At 47.0% G+C, this 14,331-nt stretch overlaps 1 protein-coding gene across 1 annotated transcript; it reads right to left on the bottom strand.

Moving 5' to 3' along the window:
* Nucleotides 1-9: 9 nt before the first annotated feature.
* Nucleotides 10-13,843, bottom strand: fam78ab (family with sequence similarity 78 member Ab). Its single transcript, XM_072692647.1, has 2 exons — nucleotides 13,406-13,843; nucleotides 10-1,808 (listed from the first exon to the last, which is right to left on the bottom strand). The coding sequence occupies exons 1-2, from the start codon at nucleotides 13,669-13,671 to the stop codon at nucleotides 1,283-1,285; spliced, it is 792 nt and encodes a 263-aa protein (XP_072548748.1). The 5' UTR covers nucleotides 13,672-13,843; the 3' UTR covers nucleotides 10-1,282.
* Nucleotides 13,844-14,331: the final 488 nt, after the last annotated feature.

The raw sequence follows: 14,331 nt of genomic DNA, 5'->3' as shown, positions 1-14,331 counted from the left end.
AACAAGGTGTGTTTGAAAATAGACTCTTTTTTTAACGTTTTCGAACATTTTCAGGTTTGAAAAAAATACATCGGATCACACGTCGCATTGCTAATGGGTTGACAGTGGTTTGAAGGAAGTGTACCAGTGGCCAGAGTCCCTTTGCTTCTCATTTTTCACTTTAAATACTGACTAAATACCTTGAAGGTCTTCACGTCATGTCTAAACAGAAGCCCTCCTCCATGTGGGTGAGGTGCTGCCCGGCTCAGCCACGTCTGAAGGTTTGCAAAAGAGGAAGACTGTTGTGGTTTCTTGACGAGTGGCTGCAGACGGCTCTCAGAAACGTCCTCAAAGTAATTCGTCTGGGTCTGTCCTGATGTACGAGACGCCTGGCTGACAGGAGTAGTCTAAACGGGTTTGATCCGAAGCAGATCTGCGTCCAGGGAACTGAGCTGAAATCTCCTTTATCTTGAGAGCTGATGGTTAATCGCTGAAGGACTGGTGAAGCGCAGACGCTCAGGGAGCATCCCGTATCTCTACCGTGTTTATTCCGGGATTCTTCACTGCTCTAATGAAGCTAATGAGGTTTGCAACAGCTATGGAGCCTGAACAGGCCCGGTTGGTGCCAAACAGCCCAACCTTCCCTCAACAAGCCCCCTAAACAATGCCTATTCTCACTCATGTGTTGAGCTGTTGAGTTAGAAATCCATATCTCTTCAGATTCTGTGCTTTAAAAAGGGGGGGGCTATAAAAAGGAGCACACAGTCCATCACGTGAGGAGGCTACCGCACATCGTGAGAGGGTAGATGAGGGTTTACTGCATTGCACGTCGTTTTAAGGCTAAAAAGTTTGTGAAAAGCGATGTAAACTTAAGGCAGCATGGATCAAATGTCTCGTATGTTTAAAATAAAAAATAAATCCACACTCAAGCACAAAAATGTGCCTTTAGCAATACTTGACCCGGCCAAACTCACCCCAATAAATACATACAACTGGTATTCCCAACACACACACACACACTAATTATGCCACATTCTCATATATGGCTGCAATTTTTTAAAAAATCAACAAACGCTTGCACACCCAGTCTCAGTCATCGTCAAAAAACTCCCCAAAAAAGCCCAAAAAACTGCAAGTTTGTCCTTTTTCTTTTTGCAACGGCTTCATTTAGCACAGTGATTCCCGACCCGAAGTCTGAAGGTAGAAATGTTGCACCTTTTTCCCGGTTAAGCTCCTTTTTCACATTTCCAGGGCTGTGAAACTATTCTTTTACCTTATAAAAAGCCTCTAAAAAGCCAAACTCTCAGTATTTGGGTGGGATGACCACCACTGGCTCCCCGGTCCTGGGCCTCCACATTAGGACCTGGGCGTCGTTGGCGTTGGGCTTGACCATGGCGTTTGGTGGGATGGGCTCATTTTTGCCCAGAACCTGAGGCTGCTCCTGGGCGATCGGCTCGCACAGCTTGGCTCGTTTCCCCAGCGGCTTCTCCGGGTCCACCTCGATGTGCAGCCGCATCCGCCAGCGCACCGTCTGCAGCACCAGCGTCTCTCCGGACGCCTGGTTGATGGCCACCAGCCACGTGGTGAAGCTCTGGTCCCGCCAGATGCTGCTGAGCATCGGCGCGTTGCTGTCGCTCACCGGAACGCCCCACGTCACGCTCGGGTAGAAGTTGTCGTTCATGCTGACGGTGAACTTGGTGTCCTTCTTGGTCGGACCCACGATGGTGCACGTCTCCGTGGTGTTGCCGTACCAGGGGTAGTTGACGCCGTCCGAGTCGCTGATGGCCAGGATCTTTTCGTCTCGCAGGTCAGGAAGCTCCCAGCTGGACCTGCAGGACATAACAGTGATGAGCAGGACCATACAATCATCTGAAATAAAGAATTACTGCAGATCTGAAACTACCCACAACATCCTCACCCAGAGAAACTACCCACCACATCCTCACCCAGAGAAACTACCCAGAACATCCTTACCCAGAGAAACTACCCAGAGAACATCCTCACCCAGAGAAACTACCCAGAACATCCTTACCCAGAGAAACTACCCAGAGAACATCCTCACCCAGAGAAACTACCCAGAACATCCTTACCCAGAGAAACTACCCAGAGAACATCCTCACCCAGAGAAACTACCCACAACATCCTCACCCAGAGAAACTACCCAGAACATCCTTACCCAGAGAAACTACCCAGAACATCCTCACCCAGAGAAACTACGCAGAACATCCTCACCCAGAGAAACTACCCAGAACATCCTCACCCAGAGAAACTACCCAGAACACCCTCACCCAGAGAAACTACCCACAACATCCTCACCCAGAGAAACTACCCAGAGAACATCCTCACCCAGAGAAACTACCCACCACATCCTCACCCAGAGAAACTACCCAGAACATCCTTACCCAGAGAAACTACCCAGAGAACATCCTCACCCAGAGATACTACCCAGAACATCCTCACCCAGAGAAACTACCCAGAACATCCTCACCCAGAGAAACTACCCACCACATCCTCACCCAGAGAAACTACCCAGAACATCCTTACCCAGAGAAACTACCCAGAGAACATCCTCACCCAGAGAAACTACCCAGAACATCCTTACCCAGAGAAACTACCCAGAGAACATCCTCACCCAGAGAAACTACCCACCACATCCTCACCCAGAGAAACTACCCACAACATCCTCACCCAGAGAAACTACCCAGAACATCCTCACCCAGAGAAACTACCCAGAACATCCTTACCCAGAGAAACTACGCAGAACATCCTCACCCAGAGAAACTACCCAGAACATCCTCACCCAGAGAAACTACGCAGAACATCCTCACCCAGAGAAACTACGCAGAACATCCTCACCCAGAGAAACTACGCAGAACATCCTCACCCAGAGAAACTACCCACAACATCCTCACCCAGAGAAACTACCCAGAGAACATCCTCACCCAGAGAAACTACCCAGAACATCCTCACCCAGAGAAACTACCCAGAGAACATCCTCACCCAGAGAAACTACCCAGAACACCCTCACCCAGAGAAACTACCCAGAGAACATCCTCACCCAGAGAAACTACGCAGAACATCCTCACCCAGAGATACTACCCAGAACATCCTCACCCAGAGAAACTACCCAGAGAACATCCTCACCCAGAGAAACTACCCAGAACATCCTCACCCAGAGAAACTACCCAGAGAACATCCTCACCCAGAGAAACTACGCAGAACACCCTCACCCAGAGAAATGTCTCGGTGATGAAGCTCTGGTGAAGGGGGCGTTTGGGTGGGTGCTTGTAAAGCTTTCAGGTAAGACGACAGCCTAAGTGTGAAACTACCTAAGACTGGGTTTCGTGCGTAGTTGCATTTCGGGGGGCCCTAAAGCGACAGCCGAGTTGTCTTGGACCGCCGCCAGCGTCATGGTGGACCTATATCGGCCCCTCGAGTACTGAGTGTTTTATCCGCCGCAGTAACAGCAGGGCCGTGCGTTGAGTATGTTTCTGACCTTAAGAGCCTCACAAGCACCCGAGCTGCCCACTGCACCTTTCCCTTTTTTTAAGAAAGAGGACACTGGGGTCCCACAGATACCTACCATAGTTCAAGTAGGCCCGTATATACAGTGTGTGTGTGTGTGTGTGTGTGTGTGTGTGTGTGTGTGTGTGTGCAGCTACAGTTAATGTTAATATACATTAATACACACACACACACTTACTCCATTAGACCAAGACCAGTAAATAGCCTTAATATCCTATATCAGCTCCAACTTACAGCTAAGACACACACACACACACACACACACTCACACACACTCCAGCCGTGACATCCTAAATACAGTGGATAAGGCCTAATCCTTGTACATGCCACCCAATATGTTCAATTTCATTAATAAACAGTATATTTACATTTACAGCATTAACTATACATTTTACCCATAGCATTTAACCAAGGGTTGGCCAAATGTTTACGGACAAAATCTACATTGGCCTGTAATTCCCATATCTGTGCATCCGCAATAACTATGGCTATAATTTAATTATTTTATCTACGCGTGCAACGAGGAGCCCAGAGACGCAGTCGAAATCAGCATAAAGCCGAGCTGCTGAGGTTCAGTGAGTCATGGATTCTTGGTAATCATGACAAATCGGTGAGAATGGCTTCAGTGGAGCAGAAGTTGCCAAAGGCTAGGGATGCTTTTTTTTATATTTAGCCACTTTGGGTCATGTTTAAAGATAGCATAGCGCTTGTGCTGTATTTTATTATTTATTTATTTTTCGGACGGTCGGGGCTTTCAGGGTTACAGGAGGGGAATTAAAGCCATCTTTTGTTGGAGGAACACAGCCGCCATTGTAGCCAGGGCTTGTGTCTCTGTTAAGCTCAGTATAACTCCCAAGATCATCCGGAGAGCCTCCACCGCAAATCACCGTAACAATGGAGAAGCGTTAGCTATCACACAGTACCAAGTCTCCAGCACCAGCTGTTTTTGACGACCTTTACCGGCCAAGCCCTGACCCCCTGTAACTGAAGCACACTTCACAGCTCAGCACACGGACGGTTACACACACACACACACACACACACACACTGCGGCTTCTGAAAGGCTCGGCCCGTCTGGAGATCGATTTGGTGACTGCAGGAAAACGGTGACCTTTCTCCCACAGCCTGCGGATCAGCAGAACCGCGCCGACAGCCCACTCTGATCAGCAGAAAGCACATGACCAGAAGCACACACAAGCATTTCTTCCCCACTGGGGCGAAATTGGGGGTCACTGTACCCTGCCCATAAACAATTACACCTAGCTGTAGGGGTGGGGTGAAAAACACCCCTATACAGACACCCGTATTCACCATTAGTGATGGACACAGATGGAATTCGGCCTCTGTCTTTAAGCCATCCGTGCAGAGAACACACACACACACACACACACACACACATATACACACATACACACACTAGTGATCAAGCACACACAGTGGGACAGTGAGCACACATGCCTGGAGTGGTGGGAAGCCAGTGAAGGGCCAACAGTGGCAAGTTTCTGAGCCCGGGTATCGAACCCACAACCCTGTTATCAACAGCCCAATTTTAATAAATCATTCAACAAATGTTCACCCATCAGTCTGACGGCTGCTCTACATCAGGAGAGAGGCGCTGGTTGGCATTAGCTTAGTTAGCAGGGTAACAGTCTGCTCACCACAGGACAAAACCTCCTCTAAATCTAACGTTTACAGGATAATGATAAGAATCAAGCGGCCGAATAAAAAACAATTGCCCTCATGGTTTAGGCTCTGTAGCCACTCGCTAAACAGGCTAAGCAGGCTAAACACCACAGCCCAGGCCGCGTTCCAGCTAACTGAGGCTCAAATCCACCTGTTTAGAGGATAAAGCCTCATATCTGAGAGCACGGAGTCGAGTAGGAGGATTTTCCACTGTTTTCAGGCTCACTATATAGATCCAGGTTTGCTTGCTCTGTCTTTCAGACGAGTTGAGGGTCGCTAAACTTGCAACTATGGTGAGCTAGATTTTTTTTTCACACCTGTTTGACAGCACTAATCATCAGTTTAACACATCAGACAGGTCCTGATTTGGAAATCTGTGCTCATTCTGAGATGCTGTGAACACTTTTAATTACCACGGTGTGCCGTATTACCGTTAAACCGCCCAACCCCACCTAGCTTAACACAAATGAGCAGCGTACCATAGTCAAAGTGGAGCTTTGGGGTGAAATTATGGTTCGTACAATGGTGGTGAACAGAGCCGGCCCAAGGAATACTCGAATTACTCAGCCGCTTAGAGCCATAACACCAAGATATCATGATTAAAAAATACACATTTAAAAAATAGCACTGGATAATAAAATGAAGAGGTGTTACACGGGTAAAAGTGATGTTTATATTAATGTATTTTTTATAATTGGCACACCGATACTAGCTTAATTACAGATATGCAGATATGCACCACTTGGGTGGTGGATAAAGACCCGGGCGCTTCAGCGTATTGCGCAATATCTCTGCCCCTTTGAAATGAGTAAATCGGGTGCTTGGGCTGGCCCTGGTGGTATATAAAGGTCCACTGTCAACACGCATACACATACATACACAGAGTGGTGGACAGCCAACTCCAGCACCCGGGGAGCAAAGAGGGTGAAGGGCCTTGCTCAAGGGCCCAACAGTGGCAGCTTGCAGAGCCCAGGTACCAAACCCACAACCCTGTCATCAACACCCTGGAGCTCTAACCGCTGAACCACCACCACCACCCTGCATGTAGGACTGTGCTGTCAGTAGTTAGAGTACTGGGTTACTGATCACAGGGTTGTGGGTCTGATACCCCTGTCAGCTAAGCTGCCACTGTTGGGCATTTAGGCAAGGCCCTTCACGCTCCAGGGGCACCGTAGCTTGTCTGACCCTGTGCTCTGGCCCTGGGTTTCTTAGTTGGGATGTGCGAAGACAGGAATTTTATTTTACTGTACAAGCAGCAATGACAGTAAAGAGCCTTGAATGTTTTTTTAAGCTAAATCTTCTAAAACCTCTGGTAGGACGGAGTTTCAGGCGTCAGGGAGTGTATTCCTAACCATATGGTGTGAGGGAGCTTTCAGAGGTTCAGGTAAACCCGCTCTGAATGACATTGTTAACATTTTAACCATTTAATTCTGCATTAAATTTGGACAAACTGGAGGAATTCTGCTTAAGGAAAAATTATTTATAGTAAATATAGCTTTATGCAACATTTTCTCTAACGCTATTGTTGCCCAATGCAATCAAATCCTCACAGCAATGCTCCTCCTCCAAAATCTAGTAGAAAGTCTTCTTCCCTGGACAGTAGAGACAGTTACTCCAACAAAAGCAGGATCAACTCTTTATAATCCCCTTGATTGAGACATCTCAGTGAATGAGCAGGTGTCCCAATACTTTTGTCCGTAGTGTATCTTCAGTATGGATGGCGGATTTCTGCTGTACTAAAGCAGCAGCAGGCTTCTAAACACACCTTGTGGGTTGTTTCCTTTGGCTGCCCGAGGCCCCTGTGTTACTGCCACAGTCGCTAAGTGCTTCTTTATTCAATTAGAGGGAAATGAAAACACTGTCCTGCAGAGCAGCGGCAGGATGGTCTTCTCCGGTGCTGCAGAAAACCTCCTCACTTTACACTTAATGGATGATGTCATGCAGAAAGGCAGATGACCGATCAATAAGCCTGCGCACATTTTAACATGCAGCTGTTAATTAGCCGGACACAGGGGGCAGTGAGGGGACTGACCGCTTTACAGGAGGAGCAAAAAACCTTCTCAATTTTCAATGGACGTCAATGTCCCACTACTCATTTCTAGCCTTTCTACTGGTCAGCAAATCAGCCATAACATTAAAACCACTGTTCTGGTTCTAGTGGGACCTCTAAAAGGGTGGATCTACATATTAGACAGCAAGAACAGGAGAAATGAGCAAGCCTAAGAACCAGACTGTGAGGTTCTAGACGTTGACTGGGTCAGCACATCTCCCAGGTCTTCAGGCAGGTCTTGTGGGGTGTTCCCGGTATGCAGTGGTCAGTACCTACCAAAGGAGCTCCAGGAAAGGATACACAGTGAACTGGTGACAGGGTCATGGACCCCCAAGGCTAACTGATGGAGCCTCATGGAGGCTCCGCCCACCTCACAACTTACAGTACTTATAGGATCAGCTGCTAATGTCTGAAGGTGTCCAGATCCCACAGGATGCCTTCAGAGGCTTTGTGAAGTCCAGGCCTTGACAGGGCAGAGCTGTTTTGGTGGCAAGAGGGGATGTAAATAATATTAGGCAGGTGGTTTTAATGTTATGGCTAATTTGTTGATTTTATTTTTTATTATTTTGGATGATGATGATTTATAAACGGCAGTTCTTTACATTATGTGTACATGTGTGTATATATATATATATACACACACATCAATGAGCCAAAACATTATGACCACCTACAGATGAAGTGACTGTGAAGGTCTGGGATCTCTGTTAGTTATATATATATATACAGCTAGGTGTAACTAACAGAGATCCCAGACCTTCAGAGTCACTTCATCTGTAAGTGGTCATAATGTTTTGGCTCATTGATGTGTATGCCTTACTTATTGACGAGTTCACTGACACTGTCTAAGCACAGCAGATCACATTAACACACGCAGACGGCCTGGATTCAGTCCTCATTTCTGAGGCAGAGCACGTCCTTGAGTGCAGTGTGTGTGTGTGTGTGTGTGTGTGTGTGTGTGTGTGATTGAAGGAATGGCCTGTTTCTTCATTGATGCACCTCACCCAACCTACGCAGCCCATTTTACAAGCGTGCCTCTGCCTTGTAGCGTCTATAACCTTGACTTGTTTGGGTTAACTATGGTAGAAACTCTGAGAGTTGCCGTAAACAAAGCTGCTGTAAAAAACCCAGACGCTTCCTCCCAGGCATTTTAACCTACGCCACGTGGACAAAAGTATTTGGACACCTGTTCATTTATCGTGTCTTATGAAATCAGGGGTATTAAAAAAAGTTGATCCTGCTTTTGTTGGAGTAACCGTCTCTACTGTCCAGCATTGGAGCCTTGCTGTGAGGATCTCTGATTCGTATCGTACGTATCGACGTATTGGATGGCGCACCATCCGTCCTTCCAGAGAACACAGTTCCACTGCACAACAACTGAAGGCTAGGGGGCGTTCTACCCCTCCACTAGCCCACACCTGGCTGGCATTAGGCAGCATGGTGCATGGTGAGGTTTCTCTGCTCCAGAGGGTCCTATTCTATTGGCAGTACTTCTTTTCTACAGGGACTAGACAAGACATTGCATCTGTGTCAGCAATGGGTGCATCTACTTAAAGTAGCGGAATAATGTATGCATTAGAAAGGGTGTCCACAAACATTTGGACATGTAGTGCATCAGTGTTGGAAGTGGGCCGGTTAAAACACAAGGCCAGAGAGTGAAGAGTTACAGCTGTGTCAGTATCTGAATAATGCATTGCTTAGAAGGGGTGTCCGCAAACTTTCGGACACATAGCGCAGCTTGTTTTAACGGCTTGTTTTAAGATCCATAGAAGTAGAAAAAGTTGAATATGTGAAGCGGGACAGTGATCAAAGGGTTTAGCAGTGCTGACAGCGGCGGCCGGCATCGCTCAGCTCGGTCTAGAATAGAAACGTCGTTCAAAGACGCATCCCGCTTCATTTCAGCTCATCTTGAAGCGGCGTGCTGTTAAATTAGCCTCAAAGGCTAAGCCTCCAGCGGAGCAATAAAAGGCCGCAATCCATTCCTCCCGACATCAGACAGAGAATTCATCACAAAGAATCACAGCAAAAGCCTCAAAACGGCTCGGGCGAGCACCAGCTGCCGCTAGCCGGTCATTAGAAATGCGAGGTGTTTGCAGAAATGGGCCTTTGAAGTCAGACAGAGAGACAGAGAGACAGATAGAGAGAGAGAGAGAGAGAGAGAGGGAGAGAGAGAGAGACATTCACTCAAGGCCATTTCTCAATACATTATTATTATTATCATTTTATAATCCCAAATCAAATCTCAAGCGTTCAACTGCTTCACATCCACCCTCCAGAGGACCCCCCCCCCTTTAGAGTCCCTGCTGGAGCCGAAGCTGTTCAGGCCGGCCACCAGAAGCTAGTTTCAGTAGAGACCTGGACCCCCGGCGTAGCTCAACCCAGCCCTTACAGACATTAGGGGTATGTAGGGCGCTAGGGGCTGGGTTCAAGTCCCTAGCTGGGTGAAGTTCACAAGTTCTGCCAGGGTCCAAAAACAGATTTCTACTTTCTACTAGATGTTGAAGGAGCATTGCTGTGAGGATTTGATTGCATTCAGTGACAAGAGCGTTAGTGAGGTCAGGATGATGTTGGATGATCATCCCCAACCAACTCCCCAACTCAGTATCCCAAAAGTACTGGGTGGAGCTCCACCATCCATCATCCACATCATCCACACAGCTCCTCCACTGCTCCACAGCTCAATGCTGGGGGGCTTTATAAACCCCTCTAGCTAGTCCACGCCTGGCATTAGGCAGCATGGTGCCCATAGGTGCATGATGTTTATCTGCTATCTGAGTCCAATAGGTCCCAGTACTATTGGCAGTACGTCTCTACAGGGACTAGACAAGCTGTGTGTGTGCATTTGCACATCTGTGTCAGTGGCTGAATGCATGTTTTTTGTTTTTTTACAGGAAATAGGGCAAAGTGTAGTTTCTTCTACAGCAGGAAGTAGGCCATGTGAAGCAGAAGCAGTATGTGGGCTGTATTTCTTCAGGTCTCAGCTAGATGACCTCCAACAACCTCTGTAGTTCACATTAACTGCAGGTGAGCTCAACTTTTTAAAGGGGCAGTATACTTTTTTTCAACGCATAATTAACGACGCATAATTAAATGCTCAAGCTGCAAAATAAATAAATAAATCAATAAAAATAAGACGAAGAAGAGCTTAATGCCTCTAAAAGCTCCCTTACAGTACGCTGTGGCAGCTGACCGTTATGAATACTATGTTATGAATATCTGAGACACTGTTTTTCACAGTTTTGAGAAGATTATGGGTCTAAAATATGTTTTTAAAATCAAACCGCATATCATTAAAAAGTGGTGGAGGGATACCAGCGGGGCGCTGTGCATCAAAATAGTCCCTAAAAAACACATTCCTTCAGATTTGTCTGATTTATCTGATTTTACCATCATCGACCTTCCACATAAAACTCAGAAGACACATAGACATCTATATATACACTACATGTCCAAATGTTTGTGGACACCCCTTCTAATACATAATCTGACACAGATGTGCAAATGCACACACACACTCACACACAGCTTGCCTAGTACCTCTAGAAAAGTACTGCCAATAGAATAGGACTCTCTGGAGCAGATCAACATCATGAATCTATCAGCACCATGCTGTCTAATAACACCAGGTGTGGGCTAGAGGGGTATATAAAGCCCCCCAGCATTGAGCTGTGGAGCAGTGGAGGAGCTGTGCTTTCTGGAATGATGGTGGTGGAGCTCCATCCAGTACTTTTCGTATACTGATTTAGGAAGTTGGGGGTGATGAGGTGGGGTGGTGATCGTCCAACATTCTGACCTCACGAATGCTCTTTCTTGTGTCTGAGTGCAATCAAATCCTCACAGCAATCTTCTTTCCAAAACAGAAAGCCTTCCTGCCTGGACAGTGGAGACTCCGGGCAGGTGTCCCAATACTTTTGTCCAGATAGTGAATGTATGTAGTTGCTATGGTATTTCAGGTGTTCTTTTACTATGTGGTTGCTAGGTGGATGTTATGCATCTCACGGGGTTGCTATAAAGTTGCTATGGTATCCCAGGTGGTTGGTATAGTGTTGCTAGGTGGTAGGCGTTCTTCCTTAGCACAGTACTGCATGTCTAAAAGGGGGTGTACGTACCGCACCACGGCTACTGTCAGACCGGAAAGCGCGGGCGGAGGCCGCCGTAACCCTGACGTGTCACACTGAGCTCTCACATCTCTACAGCCCTGAGTCTGAGGACGCTGGCTTTGTGGGTAACGTCCTCGAGAGCCGCACTGTTTACCTTTAATAGCTACTTAGCGCTAACTCTTCAATAGCTGTGCCGGTTCCAGAGCACTCCACCGTTACCACAGAGCATTGCACACAGGGTTTCCTTTCCTTTTTGAGACCAACTGAAAAACGGAAATGAGCTTTTTGAGCTTAAGAGTAACGGAAGCTGTAGGTGCAGCTGAGAGAACATGAAGAAGCAACCCGGTTATTCACCCTTACACCAGCTCTACAGACTGACTGCAGAGACTGGCTCGAACGCTGTGATCGCCTGTACGTCTGTTCAATATGATATCCACTATACTGAATCGCTTCCCAGTTTCATGAGTCGATTCATGGGCTGAGTGTACTGTTACACCCTAGTGAATCACCATCAATATTATCATCACCTGCCTCATAATCACTATCACCCTCCAAATCATCTCTAGAATCACAATAAATATCAACATCATCTATATAATTGTGATTATTATTGTGATCAACAACACTGGCAACACTGGCACCAATGCCAACATCGCTATAGTATCACCACATTACCATTACAATAATCACCCTTATCACCAAATCTCATCATTCCTGGCATCATCACTATCCTCACTATCATCCACATCAACACCATCAATATGACTGTAACTATCACTGTAACTAAAGGTGTGACCATAATCGTCAGCTTCTTCATCATCATCACCACTGTAATCACTATAATTACACTAATATCACATTTTGTCAACATCACCTTTATCCTCATCTGTACAATCACTTTTATCACCCATTGTTAAAATCACTCTAATCACCCTCATCGTCACGATCACTGTAACGATCACTGTAACGATCACCCCATCATTATTATCCTCACTATAAATGCCCACATTATCACCATTCTCACCAGCGTCTCCAATAGTCTATAATCACTACAGTCAGCCCTCATAATAACTATAATCACCTCATCATCACTATATCCATCCTCTTTATTATAATCACTATAACCACCCTCTTCATCACAATCACTATACTCACTGCCATCATCACTATAACCACCCTCTTCATCACAATCACTATACTCACTGCCATCATCACTATAACCACCCTCTTCATCACAATCACTATACTCACTGCCATCATCACTATAACCACCCTCTTCATCACAATCACTATACTCACTGTCATCATCACTATAACCACCCTCTTCATCACAATCACTATACTCACTGTCATCACTATAACCACCCTCTTCATCATAATCACTATACTCACTGTCATCATCACTATAACCACCCTCTTCATCACAATCACTATACTCACTGTCATCATCACTATAACCACCCTCTTCATCATAATCACTATACTCACTGTCATCACTATAACCACCCTCTTCATCATAATCACTATACTCACTGTCATCATCACTATAACCACCCTCTTCATCACAATCACTATACTCACTGTCATCATCACTATAACCACCCTCTTCATCATAATCACTATACTCACTGTCATCATCACTATAACCACCCTCTTCATCACAATCACTATACTCACTGTCATCATCACTATAACCACCCTCTTCATCACAATCACTATACTCACTGTCATCATCACTATAACCACCCTCTTCATCATAATCACTATACTCACTGTCATCATCACTATAACCACCCTCTTCATCACAATCACTATACTCACTGTCATCATCACTATAACCACCCTCTTCATCACAATCACTATACTCACTGTCATCATCACTATAACCACCCTCTTCATCACTATCACTATACTCACTGTGATCATCACTAGGTGTAGTGTTTATAATCCATGACCAAGTAGGATACATAACATTTTTGATTTTGATGATCACCATCATCCATCACTATAATCATCACCCCACCCCCTACTCCACATTCCCCTCTGACCCCCCACCCCCCTCACTTACATCCCTTTGGCTCCGTATTTGTTGTAGAACTCCATGTGGTTGCACGCTTGTATCCAGCCCACGGTCCACGTCTCTTTGGCAGCCACGGGCGGCACGCAGACGCGCGCGCTGGCGCGGAAGTGCGGGGTCCGATAGCGGAGCACCACCGATGACGACTCGTCCACGCTCGTGGGGTCCGGGTCGATGCACGCGCTCAGATCCAGCACACACACGCCCTCGCGGAACCCTTTGGGCTTACAGCGGCCCAGGCTCTGCACGCAGCCCATCGCGCGCAGCAGCAGCAGCAGCAGCACGAGCACCACTGCTCCTCTCAGCGCGAGGGATCCATCCTGCACTCCTCTCCTCTCTCTCTCTCTCTCTCTCTCTCTCTCTCTCTCTCTCTCGCCTTCTGACTGGAGGTGCGCGCAACTTTGACGTTCAGTCTGCGCACGTGCGTCCGGTTTCTAGGTCCATCTTCCTCTCGCTCTCACTTTTTTGTTGCTCTCTCTCTTTTCTCCACCCTTAGTTTGTCTATCTCGCGCACCCTGCCCTCTCTCTCTCTCTCTCTCTCTCTCTCTCTCTCTCTCTCTCTCTCCCCTCCTCCTCCAGCTGTCACCGGTAAGCGTGGTGCATCTCCAGTCCTCTCGCACGCGCCCTTATGACGTTCAATCCATCCTCGTCACCTTCATCACAGTCTTCATAAACATCCGGAGTCCTCGTGCACGGAGCCCCCCTCTCAGACGATCAAAAGCGCAAAGCGCGCTCGTGCACGGGCGGCTAATAATATAATAATAATAATAATAATAATAATAACTGGCGTGCCGGCTGCAGGACAGTGAGCGCTCGTGCACCGTCCTCGCTGATAACAGTGCGCGAATTCCTGCACAGCGGAGCGCGCGCGCGAGACCAGACCAGACCAGACGAGACGAGGCGAGGCGTCCGCAGGT

Source organism: Salminus brasiliensis, chromosome 1 (assembly GCF_030463535.1).
Source record: "Salminus brasiliensis chromosome 1, fSalBra1.hap2, whole genome shotgun sequence".
In the NCBI taxonomy this organism is placed as follows: domain Eukaryota; kingdom Metazoa; phylum Chordata; class Actinopteri; order Characiformes; family Bryconidae; genus Salminus; species Salminus brasiliensis.
Note: the sequence above shows the minus strand (reverse complement) of the source record. Positions and strands in the feature narration are given on the sequence as shown.

What these genes read in the sequence shown, in the direction of transcription:
- fam78ab (XM_072692647.1), bottom strand. Translation starts at nt 13,671, where the DNA reads ATGGGCTGCGTGCAGAGCCTGGGCCGCTGTAAGCCCAAAGGGTTCCGC. An exon ending in AAATACGGAGCCAAAGGGAT is followed by an intron (nt 1,809 to 13,405) that starts GTAAGTGAGGGG and finishes TATGTCCTGCAG; the next exon opens with GTCCAGCTGGGAGCTTCCTG.